The 22,473-nt window shown below is 42.5% G+C and overlaps 2 protein-coding genes across 5 annotated transcripts in view; one reads left to right on the top strand and one right to left on the bottom strand.

The window, feature by feature from the left end:
- The window catches only part of GREB1 (growth regulating estrogen receptor binding 1), a 97,374-nt gene extending 84,254 nt beyond the window's left edge, over positions 1–13,120 (bottom strand). The window contains exons 1-4 of one of the 3 annotated variants that reach the window (XM_080997894.1): positions 12,987–13,120; positions 5,146–5,269; positions 4,799–4,924; positions 4,202–4,264 (exon numbers count right to left, since the gene is read on the bottom strand). The gene's annotated coding sequence lies outside the window, so the exon portion shown is untranslated. Of the gene's footprint in view, positions 1–4,201; positions 4,265–4,306; positions 4,403–4,798; positions 4,925–5,145; positions 5,270–12,986 lie in introns of those variants that run through there. The other 2 variants (XM_080997890.1, XM_080997891.1) reach the window with 2 other exon arrangements.
- A 122-nt stretch (positions 13,121–13,242) lies between these two features.
- E2F6 (E2F transcription factor 6) lies at positions 13,243–21,698 on the top strand. 2 transcript variants are annotated; one of them, XM_080998040.1, is made up of 7 exons: positions 13,243–13,444; positions 14,777–14,858; positions 15,831–16,041; positions 18,945–19,104; positions 19,236–19,349; positions 20,117–20,264; positions 20,808–21,698. In XM_080998040.1, exons 1-7 carry the CDS (start codon positions 13,367–13,369, stop codon positions 20,837–20,839), a joined length of 825 nt encoding a protein of 274 aa, XP_080854166.1. In that variant the 5' UTR covers positions 13,243–13,366; the 3' UTR covers positions 20,840–21,698. The 2 variants fall into 2 exon arrangements, with proteins under 2 accessions (XP_080854166.1, XP_080854165.1); XM_080998039.1 differs by having other exon boundaries at positions 13,264–13,444; positions 15,831–16,047.
- The last annotated feature ends 775 nt before the right edge of the window (positions 21,699–22,473 follow it).

Below are 22,473 nucleotides of genomic sequence, written 5' to 3'. Positions count from 1 at the left end.
TCTGGCTGAGTTTTCCCATCCACTCTGGGTAGCTTACAACATATAAAACACAACAAACATCAAACATTAAAAAACAAGATATCTTACACAAGCTACAAATAAACCAATAAATCAATAAAAACCAATAACAACAACAACAATAATAATAGTTTACAGTTGTGCCCAAATTAAAGTAACCTCCAACCCCAATGAACATTTAACCAAAACCAATCCAACAAAAAATGAAACAGAGGAACCAAACTTAGAAAATTTTAAAAATACTATAAGTCCACTCCAAAAATTTTGGAGGCACAAAGGAGATCATAAAACCATGAGCACAAATAATCATGAATGCCCAATAGAAAGGATGTCTGAAGCGGCCTGTAATCTCAAGGAAGAAACAGTGGGAAAGGGCATACGATTAATTCTACACTACCATTCAAAAAGCATGTTTTCAGAATAATGTTCCTTAATGAAAAGCTGGTATAGCCAATCATATGCTAAGGAGAAAACTGAACAGCTGATCAAAAATGAAAGGAAAGATCCACTCAGAGTTTCTCTTATGTAAGCCCTACTGAAATGAACTGAAGAATAACACCTTGTGTAAGTTTCATTCACACTATGGGGATTGCACAGAGAAATGTCCTGGTGAATTGGGCTCCCGGATTCAAAGGTATTTTGTCTGTTTTAGAAGCACAACTTTTGAAATGTAACAATACTGGACATTAATTTTACTTGCCTCTTGAAGCCATTGACTGGATAATAGCATGGCAGCAAGTGGTTTCTTAGTTGAGGACTAATGAAAACCATCAGAATTTCCAAGTTCTCTCAATAAGTCAAGTGGTTTGAGAAATCAGTTTAAAATGGGCGATATGGGCCATATCATTCCACATATGAGCCTTCTGTACTTTCTAGCTATTAGCCTGTGAGCCTAATTCAAGGTGCCGGTTAATATCTTTTATGGTGTAGTCATCTGCTACTAAGTTCCACTGACTTAAAAGGACACACCTGCAGATAAGCGTGCACAGAATTGCAGTATAGTCCCTGCAGGGCCGGCCCATAACATTTTGGCACCTGAGATGAACCACAAAATGGCGTCCCCTCTCCAGCCAGGGAGGTAGGTGTGAGTGAAGACCTACACCAGGAACAAGAGAGGAATAAAGATCTACATCAGGATCTGCTGCCCCGTGCATCCTGCCGCCTGAGGCAGTAGCCTCACCTTGCCTCATAAGTGAGCCGGCCCTAAGCCCCTACATAACATAGAAAGGCCTTAAGATCTGTGAATACAACCTTGCTCTATGCACCCCTTTTTATTTATGTAAATTAGATTAGTTGGGGGCAGCACAGATACGGATGGGTGGACCTGTCCATTTTGTTTTTCTGTTTCTCATTTTCTAATCTCCACACAGTTCTCCACATTTCTACATCAATTTGCAACTTCTTTTATGGTCCTCATGAAAATTCATCAGTATTTTGCTGTGAATTTCTCCTAATATCTGCATGTTTGACTAATATACACATTTTTGCAAAGCATTTCCCTCCAATATAACACATCTTTGTACGCGATTTTCACTAGTTTTTGCCAATTTATGCACATTTTACCCTGGCATGTACATTTTTGTACACCTTACTTAGCTAGAGAACTGCATTGCAAAATTCAGAGATTTGCAAATTTCAAAGGATGGCTATGTTTCACAAGTATTACTTCAGAAAGTGCAAATTAGGTAGACTCACCTTTAATTGTGAAATGAATCAATTTTCACCCCATCCCTAGATACAAAGTAGGACATTTTCTGCCTCTACACCTACATTACAGAAACCATGACTAGGGAAATGTTTCTCTGTTAGCTCTTATTTCCATCAGGAGAATAGATTTTCCCTTCAGAGAGTTTTTAATCACTAAAAAGTGGCTCAGTCAGGTTCTATTCTTCTGTTTGCTTTTATAATTTTAGATGGTAATTTTTCTTAAAGTGCATCTGTCTTCATTTTAGAACAAGGTACTGCTGTTTGAATGCCACTTAGTGCATAATTGCATAAAAGCAAAGAACATGTAGTATCACAAACACTAATACAGTAGAAATGGTCCTTATTGTAAAAAATAAAATGATAAAAAGTATTTTAAAGCATCAAGCGGACTGCAGATACTTTATTTTTAAGCCTGTATGTCTAAATACAGAATCACATAATAAAACAAAAATAAGAGCTTATAGGAAACCAACAACAGTGAATTGTGCCCATCTGATGCAAGAATGCTATAATAATAATAATAATAATAATAATAATAATAATAATAAATTTTATTTATATCCCGCCCTCCCCAGCCGAAGCCGGGCTCAGGGCGGCTAACAACAATAAAACAGTACAGACTCAGTACAGTGCTAGACTCAAATGTGAATACAGCCTTAAGTTGGAGTGTTTGGATTTAAACAATAATGATAAAATGTCCAATCTAAATGCACTTCCAATGTGAGCCAAAGTAGTTTACTATCAGTTTTGGGCCGGACATATCTAAATCTAAATCTCTGTTTAGTCATAATACTCAGCTTCAATCTGTCAGCACCTCTTAGCCCAACTTTCCTTATAAAATAAGGCTTATACCATCACGTGTAATAAATAATTACAAGCAGGCACCTTGAAACAATAGGACAATGGCAATAAGACTGAGGATTCAGCCTTCATTAATGGAGCTCCCTTTATCCTGACCTGACTGCAAGGCAGTATTACAACTGAACGACTGTACAAACCAGGATACTCTCAATGTGAGCTTTTTCTGTGTCTGTGTTCATGGAACACTCTGTATGAAAGCAGAAAAGTAACAGAAAACCGCATTGTTAACTGTTGAAGGATATCTTAAATTATTCCATTCTCTGTTTCTCACTCTGTTTTATTATTAAAACAATATGCATGATTCTAAGTAAAGCAAGTTAGAATGGGAGTCAGGAAAATAAATCAGGATTCTGAGAATGCCCTTGAATTTCTTGCACTGATTACAAAGCTCAAGCCAGGGGAGGGTGTCAGAGAAACTCCCACACACACACACCTCTATTAACTCTGAGTAAACAAAGAGTAAGAGTGCCTTGCCTTAGTTGTAAGATAGAGGATTTGCTCTTGCCCCACATGCATTCAAAACTCCCATTGGTTTCATAGAAATGAGGGGGGGCGCAAAAGTCCAAAGGGGTAGTGCAGTTATACACTGCAGTTAATATTAATGCAATCAAGAAATGTAAAAGTCTGGGTGTGTGAGCGTGGACTTGTCACAAATTAAGTGGTTTCCCTATTCTAGGAATGTTCACAGATGAATGGAAAGGAGTGACAGTGAAATAGACCAACATCCAATCTGACACTAATTACACACACGCATTAACAGCAGTTGCTGTGGATTTCCTTCTCCTTTATAACAAAAAAACACAAAAGTGGGGGGTGGAGTGGAAAGAATCAGCCCCTTTATCTACACCCAAAGCTACTCAGCGCAGGGTCTCCAGCAATCTGCTCCCTAAAACTCAGCAGCCGTTTACCACTTTACTGCGCTCAATTACCTTGGAAGGTTTGATTTCCCCACCATTTCCTTAAAGTTTTGTTTCAGGAGGGGGATGGGGGCAGGTTGGAATCTGGGCTGAGAGAGGAGAACTCAGTTCATTCAAAGAAAAAGAAAAACATTACAAAAGGGAACATAGATTTACGTTCCAGGTTCCCTATGCCCCAGGTTACGCACTTCAATTTCATCAATAAAACTGCAAGGACCACTTTGTAAGACAAGAAAGGTTCGTCTAGTTCATTTTACAATCTCTCCCCCCACCCCTTATTCTTTCTAGGTTGCAGAGTATAAGATCTACACACACACAAAAATTGTGCACAGGCATCCAGAAACACTGGCTCTCTGCCCCAAAGAGCTTACACTAAATATATAGCAACACAACATGAGCAAACAAAACCCATTGTAAAAGTCAAGGTTCTACCATACAGCTAAGATACTCATTTTCCTTCTGTGGGTCCGAAATCACTGGATAGCAATAGCCTTTTCTTTCTCTCTCTGGAGCAGTGCTTCAGATACTAACCCTACCCTCTTTTGATGCTGGTTTCTGACCTGGACGCCTCCCTCCCTTCTTACATGGCTTCTGCTCATGTCTCTATCTCCCTCCCCCCTGCCCACCCACCCCCAGTTCTGTTCAAGGGACTGGAATTCAACCTTCTCTCCTTCCTGGGTATTCTGAGTGGTTCCTACCTTCCACTTAGTGACTCTTGCTTTTCCTTTCCTTCCTTAAGATTTGCAAAGTGGAAAAGAATTCTGAAAGGGGAGAAGGTGGGAGGGGAGAAAAAGAAATCTTACCTCTGAGGCTCCCTTTGTTGCTTGGAAGCAGGCAGGAATGACAATTAGGGAAGCATTCACCTCCTTTTACTGCTAGCAGCGTGCTCTAAAGAAAAGGATAGGGATGCTGCTCTGTGTCTCCTCCCTCTTCTCCCTGTCCCACCCTCCTCCTCCTCCTCCTCCTCCTGCTCCTCTCATGCTCCCTCCCATCCATAGCCTGAAAGACAGCTCTCGTTGACCTCCCGCTTCAAGTCACTTTTCACCATTGACCTCCTGCATCAAAGTCTCCTCTCCTCTCTTGCCTGTTGAAGTTGCAGCTCCTAGCTCGCTCACTTTCTGTCTCCCTATATTATACAGCACAGGACAAGAGGCAGATCTGGAGCTACTGGGAGATTTCTGGGAGAGACGCAGTAGACAGGCACAGTTTCTTACTTTCAATAATTAGGCTACTGGGAAATAGAGCAAGAGGAGGGGGACAGAAGTGGATTTTGTGTCCGGAAGCCCTTGTGATACCTGGTTCCGATACTGATCAGAAATTCCTAGGTGCAGCATGCGCCTGGAGGCACCCTGTTCTTTCATTCTTAGCGTATTATCTCCCCAGCCGCGCTGCTATCTTGCACCTGGCTTTGGTTGGCGAACCTAGTAAAATAACGAAGTAGTTTTAATAAAAAATAACAAAGTAGATCCCACAAGCCTAAAGCCTGCCCACGCCTCTTGGGCACCACCACTGGAAGGGCAACGCACACCACAATCTAAGCATGCCTGTCCTGGGTTATTTATTCACATAACCACTTTTAGATCTTACACCAGTGTGTGCAATCCTTTATTGACTGATGGATTCTTTCTAACCCACCACTCACCTTGTGCAAACTGACTGCTCCTGTTCCAATACAGCCATGGGCATTCACCACCAGATACATGCGCCATGAGATAAAACTCATTCCGTTCATTCAGCGGACACCAGCTGGATCTCACTCCGTTTGCCTATACAATCCATATGGATAAAGTCAGCTTGGCTTGAAACAGATGAACAGCTTGGTTCTGTGAATCTATTCCATTCCCCAGTAAGTTCACGTCTTGTTTTCTGGCTATAGCTCCGACTTAACTGGCTGGACACTGGGGAGTGGTGGTTAGATTCTGATGAGTGGGCACTGGGAGAAGAGGAGAGGGATGGAGACGGACTTGAAGGGATCTGTGCTCTGGGGGAGCCTGTAACAGGTAGGAGATGAGTGCCAGAGGCAGGAGGAGCTGAAGGATTGGAGAATGAAGAACAGGTACAGGAAGACAGAGAGGTAAGTCAGACTGGCGTAGAGTCAAGGGCTTCAACACCTCCTCCTGCTCCTACCTCTCCTGCTCCACTCTCTCCCAGGACCAAAAGAGGATTGAAGGGGAGGAGCTGAAGCAAGCTACACACAGATGCAGTCTTTGCCTGCTCAGGTGGGGGAGATACATAAGCTAAGGGTGGGGATAAACCTTCTCTGTCGAGGCAACTGTCTCATCGGATGCACACCTAGCAGTAGCTGAGAGACGCAGGACTGATGGACGTGCCTTTCCCTAACTTGCAAGTGCACTTTTGACAATATAGAGTTAATTCCTCACACTGGACATTCCTTGCCTGACAGCAGCATGGCACAAACTAGTTTGTGTGGCTGAATCAACTGAGATTTCATCCAGACAAAATGGGGTTCCTATTTGTGGACCAACAGGGGATTGGGCTGAGAAGATAAGAGTTCTCTTCTGGATGGGGTTGCATTCCCCGCCCCCAGACTTCCTTAAGGATCAGGTTTGTAGTATGGTACTCACTTTGGGCCATGCAAATGGTATCGGTAGTATAAACCACTTCTCATTAGCTTAGGCTGGTACACCAACTGCAACCCCTCCTGAACAGAAATGAATGCCCTAGTAACATAACAGAGGCACTACCCTGGAAGACATCTTAGAAATATCAAGTGGCTTTTGGAAAACTTGGGTTATATGGATGATATCTCACTGATGTTGAAATAGTTCCACTGGCTTCCCATCTGTGTCCAAGTACCATTTCAGGTGCCATTGAGCTGCAAAAATCCTATATAGTTGGGGACCAGTATACCTCAAGGAACACCTAACTCAATAGAAACCTGCATGGGCTTCAAGCTCTGTTTATGGGGCCCCCACCTGCTGACATGGGAGGAATGGATCTGTTCTGCAGTGGCTTTCTTGTCCCTGGAATGCCCTCCTGGCTTCAGCACATCCAGTAACTACATTGCTGAATTTCTGGCACTAGGTAAAAACACTTGCTTGTTTACCCAGGCAATTTAATCCAGGTTATGAGTTGGACTGCTGCTGATCTTGACATTTGCCTTCAGCTGAAATCGTAGTTGGTTTTAATGTGCTGGACTCTTACATACTGCAGTGTTGTTTTAACGCTATATTTTTAAATATGTTATTCTATCTGCTGCAGTATTGCTGTTAGCTAGTTCAGTTTCTTGGATTTTTATTTCACAATCCCTGTGCAGTGCTTGGGAAGTTCATTTTAAAACTGAACTAATTCTAGTTCAAGACACCCTCTCCAAAAAGGATCTAGCTCCAGTTCCAGTTTGTCATAAAGTAGTCCAGTTCACATTCATCCAAATGAACATTTTAGTTCATAAATAGTTCATCCACAAATTTGTTGCACAACACCGCTTCAGTATTATGTTAATGAATTTAGCCTGCTTCAATACTGTGTTGTAACTTGGAACTATCTGCACCTTATGGAGTATATGAACATATGAACCCGCCTTACATTGCAGATTGGTCAACCTAGCATAAATGCTGTCTATACCAAATGGCAGCAGTGCTCCCAACAGTTGAAGAAGAGATATTTCTTGGCCTTAGGAGCATAGAAGGCTGCCTTATACAGAGTCAGACCATCAGGGTCAATATCGTTCAAACTGGCTTCCAACAGCCCTTCAGGGTTTGAGACTGGAGACATTCTCAGTCCTAAATGGAGATGCAAGGGATTGGACCAGGGACTTCCTGCTAAAACCCTTTCAATGTCAGTGGGTGGCGCAGTTATTATAATTTACTGTTTATTTAAAATACTAATGATTTGCATTGCCTGCAATGTTATGTATAGTAATATGCAATAATTAAAAACAACACACACATACACAAAAGGAAAACATCATTACAGCGGAGCAAGAGAGTGGAATTCACAATTTCACAAAGCCAAACAAAACAGCTTTTGCAGCCTGTCCAAAACTAGGCAAAGATGGGGGTCAACCTTTAGTTCCCTAGGAGAAAAATACAACACTCCCACTACCACTAGCCAACATGGCTAGTAGTGAGGGGTGATGGGAGCCGCAGTGGATGGTTAGGGTGGGGTAGTGGTCTCACCTGACCTCCAGTCAGTTGCATCACTGCTGCTAACTTAGAGAGGGAAGGGTGAGGTGGTGGTGAGGTTGGGGTAGTGAAAGTTTACCAGTAGGAGCTCTGGAATGGCTATTTGAAAGGACATTTGCTATGCAGTGACTGCTGCCGTGCCTCCTCTATCTCCTAGTAAGCACCAGGCAGAAGATCAGTTGAGTGCCACCACTCCATCTGCTACTGGATGGGAGTTGCAGTCCAGCAATATATAGAGTGCACCCCATTTGCTATCCTTGCAATAGGGGTCGCACCATATATTTAAAGCTAGTAGTAGTAGTAATTTCCTGCCCTAAGGTCCCAGGGCAAGTTACAACCACTAAAACACATTGTTCTGAAGAGTTTCAAACAAATTAGTGAAGGTAAAGGGACCCCTGACCATTAGGTCCAGTCGTGGCCGACTCTGGGGCTGCGGCGCTCATCTCACTTTACTGGCCGAGGGAGCTGGCGTACAGCTTCCGGGTCATGTGGCCAGCATGACTAAGCCGCTTCTGGCGAACCAGAGCAGCGCACGGAAACGCCGTTTACCTTCCTGCCGGAGCGGTACCTATTTATCTATTTGCACTTTGATGTGCTTTTGAACTGCTAGGTGGGCAGGAGCAGGGACAGAGCAACAGGAGCTCACCCCATCACGGGGATTCAAACCGCCAACCTTCTGATCCACAAGTCCTAGGCTCTGTGGTTTAACCCACAGTGCCACCCGCGTCCCTTCAAACAAATTAGGTGGGGCCTAAAAATTATACATCTCATGTGTCAAAAACCAGGGTAAAGAGGTGTATTTTCTTCTACATTCACTGAAAGCTGTCTAATGCAGATGCCAGACATGCCTCTGTGGTCATGTCTACAACACATATTTAAAGCACCTCCAAAGCCAAAGAATCCTGGGAACTGTGGTTTAACCCTTGCAGGGTTATAATTCTCAGCACCTTTAACAAACTACTCAAGATACACAAACTCAGGATTGGATGAATCTTAAGGGGAAGAGAATTCTGTGGATCAATACATCTTGTTGTAAATGGCATCAAAAGGAAGGATAACAGATACACTTGAAAGAAAGAAAGAAAGAAAGAAAGAAAGAAAGAAAGAAAGAAAGAAATTGCTCCTGTGAGAAGTTATTTTTCACCTACCAAGCTTCCATGCCAGATGCCTTTCTAAATGAAAGCTGTTTTACATCCTGACAACTCTGTTTAAAAGGATTCCACCAGCCCCCCACCAGGTTGCAGCACGTGGTTACCCTCCTCAGAAACATTGTGCAGGGAGATGAATTATATGAATTTCTCCACAAGCATGACAAGAGTTTGGAAATTAAGATAGTGAAATCAGATGCACACATCTGTTAATGAGCTTTTCTTTTTTATCACTGGAATGCAACTGTCCTTAAGGCGGCTCTCATTCCAATCAGTGCGTGTGTACATGAATGTACATCTAAAGCAGGCGTCAGCAACCTTTTTCAGCCGTGGGCTGGTCCACCATCCCTCAGACCATGTGGTGGGCCGGACTATATTTTGAAAATAAATAAACGAATTCCTATGCCCCACAAATAACCCAGAGATGTGTTTTAAATAAAACCACACATTCAACTCATGTAAAAATACCAGGCAGGCCCCACAAGTAACCCAGAGATGCGTTTTAAATAAAAGGACACATTCTACTCATGTAAAATCACGCTGATTCACAGACCGTCCGCAGGCCAGATTGAGAAGGTGATTGGGCCGCATCCAGCCCCTGGGCCTTAGGTTGCCTACCCAGATCTAGAGTGATTAAAAAAAGGAACTTGTGTATGTATTTGTATGGCTTTTAATCGGCAAATCCTGAAACTTAGAAATTGCCATGGATTCTCTAGTATTCGCCTGGGCTCCCTGGGCTTTACATACAGTCTCTCAGAAATTACTTCCAAGAACCGTGTAAGGTCAGCCAGGACGATTTCTCCATCTTACAGGCAGGCAGGGCTGAGTGCCAGCAGCTTGCTGATGGTCTCTCAGCAAATCTGTAGCAGCCGCAACATTTTAATCATCAGGAACTTTCTGAATCACAGTTCAGTCTATGTAACATCTGCTTTCAAACTGCTATGGTTTTCTATTTCAGGGATGGGGTGAGTATTTTGCTCAGTTCCTTTATCATCTGACATGGTGCAATAAGAAATACTGTATTCTTTACCAATTCCTAAATCAATATTTATTTTGCATTATTGATGGTAAGCAGTCGGCCCTGAAGCCTTTTGTGTGCTTTCCAATTCATAGATAATTGCCACAAATATCTAACAGTTTGCAATAATTCAGAAAGCAAATTGTGTGTCGTTTTAACATGGCAGAAGAAATGCAATCATGTGTTTCTGCAGAATGTATGGCTTATTTATTTATCATGTTTATATTCCACTTTCCCATCCAATGCCAGAAACACACAGGGTTAGAGTGAAACATTTAAAAAATCACAAATGGTTGCTCAGATGAAATGAAGCATTGGAGAAAGCTGTATAACAAGTAATAGAGAGTGATTATAGTTAAGTGCTTAGGAAAAGTAACCATTAAGCAACTGGGAAGGATCAAGTTGCCAGCTATGCACCCAGTCTTGAAAACAAATGCATGTCAGTATGCTATAAGCCCTTTTCATATGTAATCCTGTCAAGGGATAAAAGGAACATCATAAGCAGGCCTTTTTTCAGGGGGAACTCACAAGGACCATTGCTCAGTGTGCATCACTGCCATTCTAAGAAAACAAGGGAGGTGTTCATTCTGGCACCTCTTTTTCTAGAAAAATAGCACTGGTTGTAAGTTTTGGTTGAGCAAAATGGAGGAGGGGGCAAAGCTTCTAATGCATGAACCCACTTCAAAATAAAGGGGTGGTGGGGCATATGCTTCTTCCTGGAAAAGCATCTATGAATGTGTCCCCAACCAAAAATATGACTACACGTAGAAAACTAGCATCGGGAAGAGTTCAGCTTTAAAGGTGAAATAAACTCATGGAATGTGAATAAAAATTCTTGAAACACAAATAGTAGCTATTACATATTAGGATTTTTATTTTAGCAAATTGAGTTTTTAATAAATTCACTAATGGCAAATTATTATTTTTACAGGGAGTATGGTATTTTAATTATCTTTCTTTTTCTTAAACTCTTTGTTAACTGCTTTGAGTTAACACCTCTCTCTCACACACACACACACCTTCTAAATAACATGTGTTTTTCCTAAACATAGGATGCGAAAGCACGTTCCAGCAAGGCCCTATGCCAGTGGTATTCAACCAGTGTGCCGTGGCACCCTGGGGTGCCTTGAATGATAGTCAGGGGTGTGGAGGGCAACCCTGGCCTCTGCCCCTCTTTCCTTCACTCCCTCCTATGATGCTCTCTTGTGTCTCTGCCTCCCAAAGGCTTACACAGCTGTTTGTTGCAACAGCTCCGGCTACAAGCTCCCCAGGCGAATGGTGCCTCTGGGGCTGGCCCGAGGGTGCTTCCCAGGCCCCTTTGGGGCAGTGTGAGGAGGCACCTCTCTTTGAAGCGAGGGAGGGGCAGCTCAGACCAGGGACAGTAGCTGCAGCTGCCCAGAGGACTCCAAAGGAGAAGGGAGAAGAGAGGGGGCTGAGGGAACACTTCACAAGTGAGTGTGTTTGAAAAGGGGTGAGGGGTTGCCAGTTCTGCAGGCAAGGGGTGACATAACTGGGCTCCTGAGCCCCACGGGGGGTACCACAGAAATAATGTAGTTGGCCAAGGGAGCCGTGGACTCAAAAAAGTTGAAAACCTCTTGTGCACACAGTCCCACTGAACTAAATGAGATATACTTCTGAATAAATATACATAGTATAGGGATGCATTTGTGTTTGGAAGTGTACTAAAGCTGCAGTTCTATACAGGCTTACTTGGAGCAAGACCCATTAAGTTCAGACTTACATCTGAGTAAACACACAAAGATTGTACTGGGAATGGGGTTCATGACTGGGGTAGCCAAAGAATAAAATGCACAGTATTTTTCAGGAGTGAAATTACCGCCCTCTGGTGGAAAAGGAAGCAAATTATTTGAACTAAAGTGACGTGACCCATCCTTCGATGCAGGATGACCTGCTCCATTATGTATTTTGTGTTTTTTATATTGTAGTTTTGTGCTGTGGACCGCTCTGCAATCTAGGGATATAGGTCAGTATACAAATTTAATAACTTTAATAATTTATTAATACCCAAGCATGCTATTTGCTGGTTCCAGGCCCATTGCTAGGAATAGTCTCCTGTCTTTTAAGATGAGTCATACTGAATCAGACTAAAGGAACAGCTATCTCAGCATCCTGCTCTCAGGTTCACTTCCCGCTTTTGATTTCCAAAACCGGCTATTCAGAAGAATACTTCTGACACTAGTAGTCATTGGAAGTCCTGTCATGAATTTTCCTGATCCTCTTTTCAAGCCACTCTAGCTAGCTGCCATTACATCTTGTGGGTACATATTCCTTAGCAATTGTGTGCTGTGTAAAGAACTACTTTATTTGCCTGAAGTGACAAAGGCTTCATACTGCTGTCTAGATGGGCAGGTGGGTATCAGAGAATTCTAATTTATAGAAACAGAATCTGTTGGGGAAGTGGCCCCATCCCCCTCTGCTGGCACCAATACCATACAGAGGCTGGTATACTGCTTTAATGTCAAAAGTAGCACTTGGGTGAAGAGGGCGAACGACATGGAAAATAATCCACAGTTGGAAAATCAACATTCATGTGCCATTGGTGGTTATAAGCGGCGTTTCTAAAATATGCCATGAGGTACATGGGGTACATGATATGTGGGGTCGGGAGTGCTTGGAGGGTTTGTTTGTTTGTTTGTTTGTTTTCACAATCAAGTGGTATATCGAATCGTAGAAACTGTAGAGTTGGAAGGGACCCCCAAGGGTCATCTAGGCCAACCCCCTTGTAATGCAGGAATCTCGGCGGCTGAAACATCCTGAAAAATGACCATCCAACCTCTGCTTTTTAAAACTTCCAAGGAAGGAGAGTCCACCACCCAGTTCCGATGTTGAACGGCTCTTAACTGTCAGCTATACAGCCGTTTTAAGTGTGTGTTTTAAGTGCAATATACCATGTGACACTAGATGGGGATGGTGAGCCTTATGGGAAATTCAATGTACAGTATTATTATTATTTTTTAAATGCTTTTTAAAAAAGGACTCTGTGTGTGTGTGTGTAGATTCCACCTCAGAAACTTCCCCCTGAACGTTTATTCGGAAACCTCCTTTCTCGTCACTTGAAGCCATGGGTTCGAGTCCTGCACCTCCAGAGCGGGGGGGACAAGCAAGCGCCGCTCCCTGCATTTTGGCGGCGAACCTCTTCTCTGGTACTCACCTTGTCCTATTAAGTGGGCCAATTCTTGCCATCCCTTTCAATGTATCCTCTTACGACCGGGGGTGGGGGGTGGATATAAGGATAACAGTGCGTGAGGCACCGGTGAAAGGAAAAGGCCATTGTGGGCTTTAATGCGGCGGCGCAACCCCACAAGGGCGGCTCTTTTAGGGGCGTTTGGGGGGGGGTCGCCTTTCCCAGGGAGCGGCCCCCGTGAAGCGGTCGGGAGGCGCGGCGGCTGTGAGGGCGGGCCTGTTCGGCAGAGGCGCCGGGGAAAGGCCGGCCCTTCCGCTTTCCTCCCCGCAAGGCCGCCCGGCGGTTTCTCCCTCCGCCCCCTCAGGCCCCGCCCGAGACTCCGCCTCTGGGGAGAGAGGGCGCCCAAGATGGCCGCTCCCGCTGTGGGGCACAGCCCCGAGCAGCCGTCGGTGCTGCTCCCGCAGCTCTCCATGGACCTGCTGCAAGTGAGTGAAGGCGGGGGAGCGGAGGGGGCGGCTTCGTGCGCCGCTTTCTCCAGGCCCGGCTCCGTCGGCTGTTTGTCAGCTCGGGAAACGGGGCTCTCTCTCGGGCTGCGGCGGGGGAAGGTGAGAGATGGGGGTCCTGAGGAGCCCCGGCGGGTAATCCTCGTCGTCGTCCCCTCACCTCAGCTCGGGGCAGCGAGCGCGGGCTGACGTTGGGACTCCAGGTCGGGGAGCGGGCGGGATGGCCTGTGCTGCGAAGGGCGCTGGGGTCGCTGTTTTGGTGGGGACGGGATGGGATTGTGTGAAAGAACAAGTTCGAGAGAAAGAAAGAAAGAAAAAAGGAATAGGTTTAGGACCTTTCATGGAGTAGAATGGTGGACGTGTTTCCCTCGCTCACATTCACACAAACACCACGCATGCACGTGTCTTCTTCCCTGAAGTTAAAACCATGCTGCTGCTGCTGCGTTTACTACTTGGTCTGTGGCTGCATCTTGAACCCCAGCCGTACCATTACTAAGCCGAACCTTTTTCGGTCCTCTTTTTTTCCTTTTGTGATTTTTCAAGATAATGTTGGGTGTCTCGCGCATTCTTCTGTGTTGAGGCGTGCACGTTTTTTGCTTCGGTTGCTTGTTTCGTGGGTCATTCGTGTCCATGCGTTTTTGTATTTTGAACTGCCGTGTGGTCCTTGGGTGAAGGGGGAACGCAAAGTTAATAAATATGTAAAATATATAAAAATAGTGTTTCGTGAGATGGTGCTGAATGAAGCATTTGCTCATTGTGCCATTTCTCATATCCCTATGCAAATTGTGTTTTTTATATTTAATGAATAAAGTAATAATAATAATATTTATTGAATTTCTGTTCTGCCGTTCATCCAAGGATCACAGGGCGATCTTTCTTTCTTTCTATACCTCCCTATACCTGAAGGTCTTAGGGCAGTTCACATAAAATATCAAATACATAAAATCAAAACAAAAACAACAGCCCAATTTTAAAAACCCCAAAAAGAGCTTACAATATAAAAACTCATAAATGCATAACATAGTGACAAACAAAAACAATACAGCAACATTCCCCTTCACCTGTGAATTACAAAGAAGATGGGTAATGGCTGAACAAGTAAGTGTGTTTAAGGAAATATTGACCATCATTACTTGTAAGATACTGAGAAACCTTGAAGCTTCTTTCAGTACGCTTTGGAGACTGTATTTTCAGCAGCATATAACTTGGTTGTATAGCTGACACCAAATACCTATGATGAAAGTTCGTTTATTATGTGAACTGGTCATGTCCCTAAGAAGAAATAATATTTGATTACCTACATATTTCTTATAGGCACACATTAAAGTTGAAAATGAAGATGATGTACACTTCGTGTCTTTTAATCGCAAAGAAACACCCTTTGTGAAAGTTAAAAGTAAGTTCTTTCATTTTTCCCATTAACACCTGATGGAATTTCTTACAACAGAAACTCATTTGATATACTACATCTACATCTAAGTATGTTTGTGATTAAAATTCAGAGAATCTTGAGTAGGAAGCTGCTGCCCTGCAACTTTCTATTCTAAAGTTTAGTCCATGTGAAAGTAATGATAAGTTTATACAAATGGCAAAGTTATACAAAGTTAGGTAATGTTGTAAAAGATTGCCTATTCATTTTTAACAATGAGCTATACTGTGGGGTAAGGGACTGGCGTAAAGGCAACCACCATACTCCGTGATAACCATACTCTGTCATCACTGAATGGGGAAAGGAAAACCCACTACTCTGAAAAACACAGAATGGAACACCACCACCAGTGCCCACCAATCATGGGCCATGCCGGGCAAAAGCAATTGCATCCAAACCAGGTTTTGTTTAACAATCCACCGTTCCTCAGGTTTGGCACCACAGGGAAATGTTGTTCGTTTAACAGTAGACGTGTTATCTTTGTAACCACGCAGGATATGGGGAGCAAATTAACCCAGGGCTCATGCAGGCTCATTCATGTGACAGGAAAGAATGGTTGGTTCCCCATTACATATGAATTGGCATAGCGAAAAGGGCCTGAGCAAATTTATGGCTGTGCATAAAAGCCAAATGTATATTGGCTGATAATTGTGAACGTTTATAACTGCTTTGAGGGTGTGTTTTTTTACAAACAAGTGGTAAAGAAATTTTATTGAATGAATGAAATGAAATACAGTATCCATTTAATTTTCTTTTTTATAACAATTAGGCCCCTCCTGTAAAGATCTTGCAATCTGAAGGCAACCAAATTCCAACTTGCTTCATTGTTGAAGTGACTGATCTCAGGCAGGATGGTTTGATTCATCACCGTGTTGATCAGCACTTGATGATACATGTGAGAACTCTTAGGCTAACAAACCACTGTTTAAACCTGTACAGAGTCTATAAACAGCAGAAAGCCCCGCTATGATGGATCATTGGTTCATTTGACCAGGAGATTCATGGACCTTGTCAAAGTCTCACCAGAAGGTGTTCTTGATTTAAATGAGGTTTCTCGGACACTAGGAGTGCGGAAGCGAAGAGTGTATGATATCACAAATGTGCTGGATGGAATACATCTTATTCAGAAAAGGTCCAAGAACCTTATCCAGTGGGTGTAAGTTGATTTTCCTTTATGGCTTTAAAACAAGAACTGAGATCCTGTGTTAATTAAGCGCAGCGTTACTCTGTACTTTTTATGGATTGGACACGTACTAGAGCAGTGCCTACCCTTCTGAACTCCCTCCTGCTGCATATCAGACTAGTGGCATCACTATTATCTTTTTGGTGCCTATCAAAGACCTTCCTTTCCCAATAAGCCCAAGTAAAGATTTTTATCCCAGTCTGATTATGTTTTTTTTAAAAAGAAGATATTTATTGAAATTTTCAAAATGTTACAAAAAATAAAATAGAAGCCGAAGAAAGTACAAAAAATAAAAATAGTTGACAAAATGGGGGGGGGAACCCCTTCCCACCATATGAGAAAAAATTCAAAACAAGAAAAAATGACAGAAAAAAAGAAAAATACAAAAATCACAAACCTTTAAAAACATTTAAAAACAAATTCATTATTTTCAAATCCTTAAGTGTCATTGCCTTCTTTCTTAGACCTCCTCCTCCCTTTCTTTGTATCCTAGTTATTAATTATCCCAGCAGATCCTTTCCATGTTTCATAAAATTCTGTCCTTGTATTACCCTAAACTATTTTGATCTTATCTTTCTATAATAAAATAAACCTTAAAACTTAAATTTTATCCTTACCAACTTCTCATAACCATAATATTCTTTCATACTTCTTTAAACATCTTTGCTAAAGCCAAGTAATTTCATTCCAACATTTTTCTATCATTCATCACTTTTATAAAGCAGTTCTAATGGTAGAAAAAAGAGGTACAAACAGATCCACTCTTCATCCAGCGTCCCTTCCTCCTGGTTCAGGGTTTTGTCAGTCCTTATTCCCGTCAATCTAGCCCATTAACCTGGCAACCTTATATCTGAGGCCCTCAAGTCTCTTCCATGTCCCTTCCGCGGCTCTTCTTCATATTTGTAACTGTATTTTCCCTTGTCTCCTGCTCGTGGTAACTCCAGCTTGACAATGTTTTTAGCCCTTCTCGACAAATCAGCCCCTTTTCCACGTTCAACACTAAATTCCATGTAGTATTTAAAAGCATGTTTCAAAGACCCTCCAAAATTGAGAGCCCCCACAGTCCCAAACATCTCATGGCCCGTTGCCATATTTGAGAAGTCCAAACGTCCCAGCATAGGGGGGTCAATCCAGCCCCCCATTTCCAAACCAAGCCAAACTTTTCCTTTCCAAATCTGGCTTTTTCCAAGTTCATTTGTCAAATCCGAAAAATCATATTCCTGTTGGGCCTGTTCTGTCAAAACACACTCCTGATTTAATGTCAAAAACTCCTGTTCTGTCAAGACACTCTCCTGATTTAATTCCTGAGTGGGCTCCACGTATTTTCCCACTGTCTGTTCAAAATTTCTAGTCGAAGTCGCCATCCAATTCACCTTCTCGTGTAATTGTTCCAGTACGGCATTTGTTTTATAGAGAGCACACAACAAGGCTTCTGAATACATTGTCCTGCAAGATCAGATGCCTGTTCCCACGGTTGTAATCTGTAACCGCTGGCGGCTCCCTGGAGTTAGTTACAGTTTCACAGTTACAGTTTCACAGACTCCCCCTAGGGGGAAGACTTCTATTTGTTCTTGCAACAAAGTTTCCTTTTTTAAGATACTTTGTCCGTATATATTCCTTTAAAATGCGAAAGGGAACAGTGGAATCACTAGGTTTCTCTTCTTTTAGCTATCTGTCAATGACACTTGTCTTTGGTCAATGAACTTCAAACATCAGTCCTGACACCCCGCTCCAGGATCAGGAGGGAGGAAAGTTACTTCACTTTAAAGTCACTTTAAACAGTCCAAAAAGATCCCCCCCTTTTCCTGCTGTCAAAGGGGGGTTCCACAATTTTAAATGGTGAAATCCAATCTTTTAAAAACGATTTTCTGAGCTCTAGTTTCAATTGTCTTTGCTTTATTCTGTTTACAAAAGAACGGAAGGCTGACTTCCTGTTTAGACCTTCCCGTTCCGTACCAAATTAGAGTAAATTTTTAAAGTCCAATTCTTTCCTGCTCGCAAGTCCTTATTTGATGTCCAATTGTTCAAAGTCTAAGTACTCATGGGTGCTTATTTTAAAGTGCAAATTGTCCCAGGAAAAAGGCAGCGCTCTCCAGCAACGGCTATGCGGCTTCACTCCACGGAAATAGCAGTTGACTCACAGCACCGCGCCACTTCCCCCTCTTCACTTCGGAGCCCGTTAGTGGGTTCCTTAGCGGGTTGGGGGGGGCGCTAAAGGTGACCGCCGAGTCCCATGGTCACAGGCTTCATCCGCCTGTGATTTTTAAGAGGGTCCCCGCTTCGCCGTAGCGGAGAAGACCCGTTTTCCGCGGAGCTAGTCCCCCAGTTCAGAGGGAGTCCACCATTGCCGGTGGCGCCACCCCGGAATTATGATTATGTACTGGATTTCAATTTGTTTGTTTTTATACATGTTTCATTGTTTCTGTTTTTATAGCTGAATCACTTTGGGATGTTTTATGAGAAGCAATTCAGAAATGATATAAATAATCTTAATTGAGTAAAATGGCACTTGTTTGTACATGGGTATTTGGTTGTAGCCTTAATTGCACTACCTTATGCAACTCACAAATGTAGATTCAGTATATAATACACAAATATAACATATAACACACAAATACATAGTCTGATCCTTTGCAGATGTTCATGAGCTTAAGTGTGCCAAACTCCGCAGAGAACTAGGCTATTAGTAAGTATTCTCTAGGGCTTGGTTTCATTTTATGAAACATGTAGCTGCCAATTGATAAATGTTCACTTCCAATAGTTGACCATGTTCTTCCCAAAAGCTCATCTAGATATTGGTATGTAATGCAATGCTGCTTCTTTCTTTAGAGGGTGTGTGAAAGTCTAAAAAACTTCATATTCTATTATAGTGGATCAGATATCAAGCATATTACTATCAGGACACCAGAGCATCAAAAGTTAAGAGATGAACTTTATGACTTAACAGAAATGGAAGAAGCATTAGATGAATTAATCAAGGACAGTGCTCACCAATTGTATGATTTAACAGATGACAAAGAAAAGGCAAGATATCCTTTTTCTGAAGCATTTGTAAGAGTTTTGACTTGCTGGCGTTGAGCAACTGCAATTAAAATAGTGCTAGTACTTCATATGAAAACATACATTCTACTGCTGTTGAAATTCCTTGACAATCACGTACACTAGCTTATGTAACCTACCAAGATATCCGTAGCATTCAGACTTTTCAAGAACAGATTGTTATTGCAATCAAGGCTCCAGAAGAAACCAAAATGGAGGTACCAGCTCCTAAACAAGTAAGTGCATCCTAGCATGTTTTAAATCACCTGGGTGGGGTTGGATGGCAGTTTAACAGACCTAGCTACACATGTTTTAAGCTCAGACTTAAGGTACGGGGCAGGCACTTGAACCAGATCTCCTCCCTGGGTGGTATCATATTCCTCTCCCACCCCGCCCACCAACCTGCCAGCCTCAGAAGTAAAGTAAGGTTATAGATGAGCAGCATCTATAGCAAATGGGATTTGGGACCCTTCTCAAACTTTTTGTGTGAAAAAAACAATTTACTGTCCAGGACCTTAATTTTTTATTTTATTTTTCAAATATGTCAAGGCCTTGAGTTTTACAATATCTCTACCTCTACCTTTTATGGGAGGGACGCGGGTGGCGCTGTGGGTTAAACCACAGAGCCTAGGACATGCCAATCAGAAGGTCGGCGGTTCGAATCCCCGCGATGGGGTGAGCTCCCATTGCTCGGTCCCTGCTCCTGCCAACCTAGCAGTTGAAAAGCACGTCAAAGTGCAAGTAGATAAATAGGTACCACTCCAGCAGGAAAGTAGACAGAGTTTCCGTGCGCTGCTCTGGTTCGCCAGAAGCGGCTTAGTCATGCTGGCCACATGACCCAGAAGCTGTACGCCAGCTCCCTCGGCCAATAAACTGAGATGAGCGCCAGAGTCAGCCACGACTAGACCTAGTGGTCAGGGGTTCCTTTACCTTTACCTTTTATGGGAATGTTTACTACAGCATGGGTCCAACCCTGCTCTCAGCCAATGTTGGTGTCTTGCAGGACTGCATAGAAGTACGCATCAAAAGCACAAAGGGACCCATTGATGTTTATTTATGTGAAGTGCCGTTGGACGATCCAAATACTGATGTTTTGAAAAATATGGATAACATTTCGTGCGAAAGTAGACAGGCAATGGATGATTATGGAGGTAAATATGGTAATGGAATGGATGCTTATAAAAATGACATGCAGCAATTACAAGTTTCCTGCTCCTTGGAAACTTGGCTAAAACCTGTATCGGCATAAATGCATGTTGTCTGCTAATCTATAGACACACCTAATCTCAGACGTGTGATAAGGAATCTTACTGTTTTATTTTAATTATTTCAGTATAATTAATAAAATGATTAAGGAGTTTAAGGTAGGTGACAGTTCAACATCTGGGAATAAAATAGAAGCTCAGTATTGACTAGGAAAAAACCTCAGTGGGCAGACAGAAGCTGGGTTAGAAAGAGCCACCCCTGATCTAAAGTTTTAGTCTTAAACATTGCGAAACACTTAGGTTACATTAATATCTGTTACGTTTGTGAGTTTTTACTGCTCAAGTTCACCCCACTGGTTTCAATGTGATTTAAAGCACAAGTTGTTTTTGGATTTTACCCCCATACCAAAATATGTTCAGCAGATTACCTGAATGTGGTTTGCTATTCCTTTTCTTCAAATGGTTTGTCTTTTGTGTTCACCTCTACAGTGAGCAATATCAGAGATACGAAGAACTGCTAGACTACTGAGGCATTTGATTACTGAACTTCCACTTCATGGACTTCCCTGGATGTGCTTCATGGAGGGCCAGTGCCAGCACCACAAATTTCTGTCTCAACTACAGTTAAGAGAACAAGAGCAGGCACTGGATTTGCGGACTCTCTGCCTTGAGCTAATATTTCGCCCCTAACCTTTCCTTTGGCACAGAGGTTGAGGGTAAAGTCACATCTTGCCTTCCCCTTTTCATGTTGGTTTTGCTCTGGAATAATGTGTTCACAACTAAATGACGAAGTTATACTGTGCTGTCATGCTAAAAAAAATCCTTAAATTAAAAATCTGAAAACGTGGATTAGGGTTGTCATTTTATACAGGTCTTGTGTGCCGCATATTATAGCCACCCTAAACTATTTAATGTGTCATTAAAGGGCCTCTCTTTCATCTTCATACATGGAAGTGGCAGTGAACATGAAGTTGTAATTAACTGCTTAATAAAAAAAATATTAGCTCTTCAGAACTGACTGACCCTGGAACAAAACATGCTCAGTAAGGGACCATTTTGGAAGAAATGCACTTTAGTTCTGAAGCTGCACTATTGCCCAGTGGAATTGTTAAACCATTATTCCACTGTAAAGATTTGGAAAAGGAAATGTTTCACACAAGAACAAGACTACAGAAAACAAGGTGATTTTTATTTTCATTTCATGGATGTTGTTCATGTGATATGCCTTGAACTCTGTATGAAACTGGCTTGAAGTCCTCAAGAAGCTGAAATTGCTTGGTTCATGTGTATATATGTATATCATGTTTAAATGGTTATCAGTGGAAATTTGGACTGCCTCTGTACAGTAAAATTCAAATAAACACTAACTGATAAATACTACACATACAAAGTATTTGTCATTTTTTTTTGACTTTGAAGCTCCATTGATTTACAGTTGTTTCAAACCTTTCATGTATGAATTTATAGTTTGTGAACTATAAATTGCAGGAGCAGTCGGAAGGTAGATTGAGGTCTATCAGATGAGTTTTGGGTGACTCTTCCCCCAGCCCTGCCTAATTAGGCTGCAGAAATGAAGGAAATGGGGAGGGGAAAAGGAGAGACCTGGAATGGTTTTACTTGAAAGCACCATCTTCATTCCCAAATTCAAAGCATCCACCACTATTCTGCACTTGGCAGCAGCTCATGGATCTTGAGTTTCTAGGAAAAATAACATGGATCCTATACACTTGAAATCTGCCCTCTCCTAAACTAAAACATACATTACAACAGGGATGTTTCTTTTCATAAATGAAGCAAAGTCTTATACATGTTTACTACTACTACTACTACTAATAATAATAATAATAATAATAATAATAATTTTATTATTTGTACCCCGCCTTTCTGGCTGGGTTTCCCTAGTAACTCTGGGTGGCTTACAGCATATCTAAAAACATCAAGCATTAAAAACCTCCTGACACAGGGCTGCATTCTGATGTCTTCTGAAAGTTGTGTCATTCTTTATCTCCTTGACATCTGAAGGGAGGGCGTTCCACAGGGAGGGCACCACTGCCAAGAAGGCCCTCTGCCTGGTTCCCTGTAACTTCACTTCTCGCAGTGAGGGAACCACCAGAAGACCCTTGGAGGTGGACCTCAGTCTCCAGGCTGAGCGACG

The sequence above is a fragment of the Podarcis pityusensis genome (genome assembly GCF_964106645.2).
Source record: "Podarcis pityusensis genome assembly, chromosome: 3".
Taxonomy (NCBI): domain Eukaryota; kingdom Metazoa; phylum Chordata; class Lepidosauria; order Squamata; family Lacertidae; genus Podarcis; species Podarcis pityusensis.
The sequence above is the reverse complement of the archived record's forward strand: the minus strand, read 5'-3'. Positions and strand labels throughout refer to the sequence as shown.

Coding starts and splice junctions, on each gene's coding strand:
- E2F6 (XM_080998039.1), top strand. CDS start 13,367: ATGGCCGCTCCCGCTGTGGGGCACAGCCCCGAGCAGCCGTCGGTGCTG. Junction 16,048..18,944: donor AAGAACCTTATCCAGTGGGT/GTAAGTTGATTT, acceptor ATTCTATTATAG/TGGATCAGATATCAAGCATA. Junction 19,350..20,116: donor AGGTACCAGCTCCTAAACAA/GTAAGTGCATCC, acceptor GGTGTCTTGCAG/GACTGCATAGAAGTACGCAT.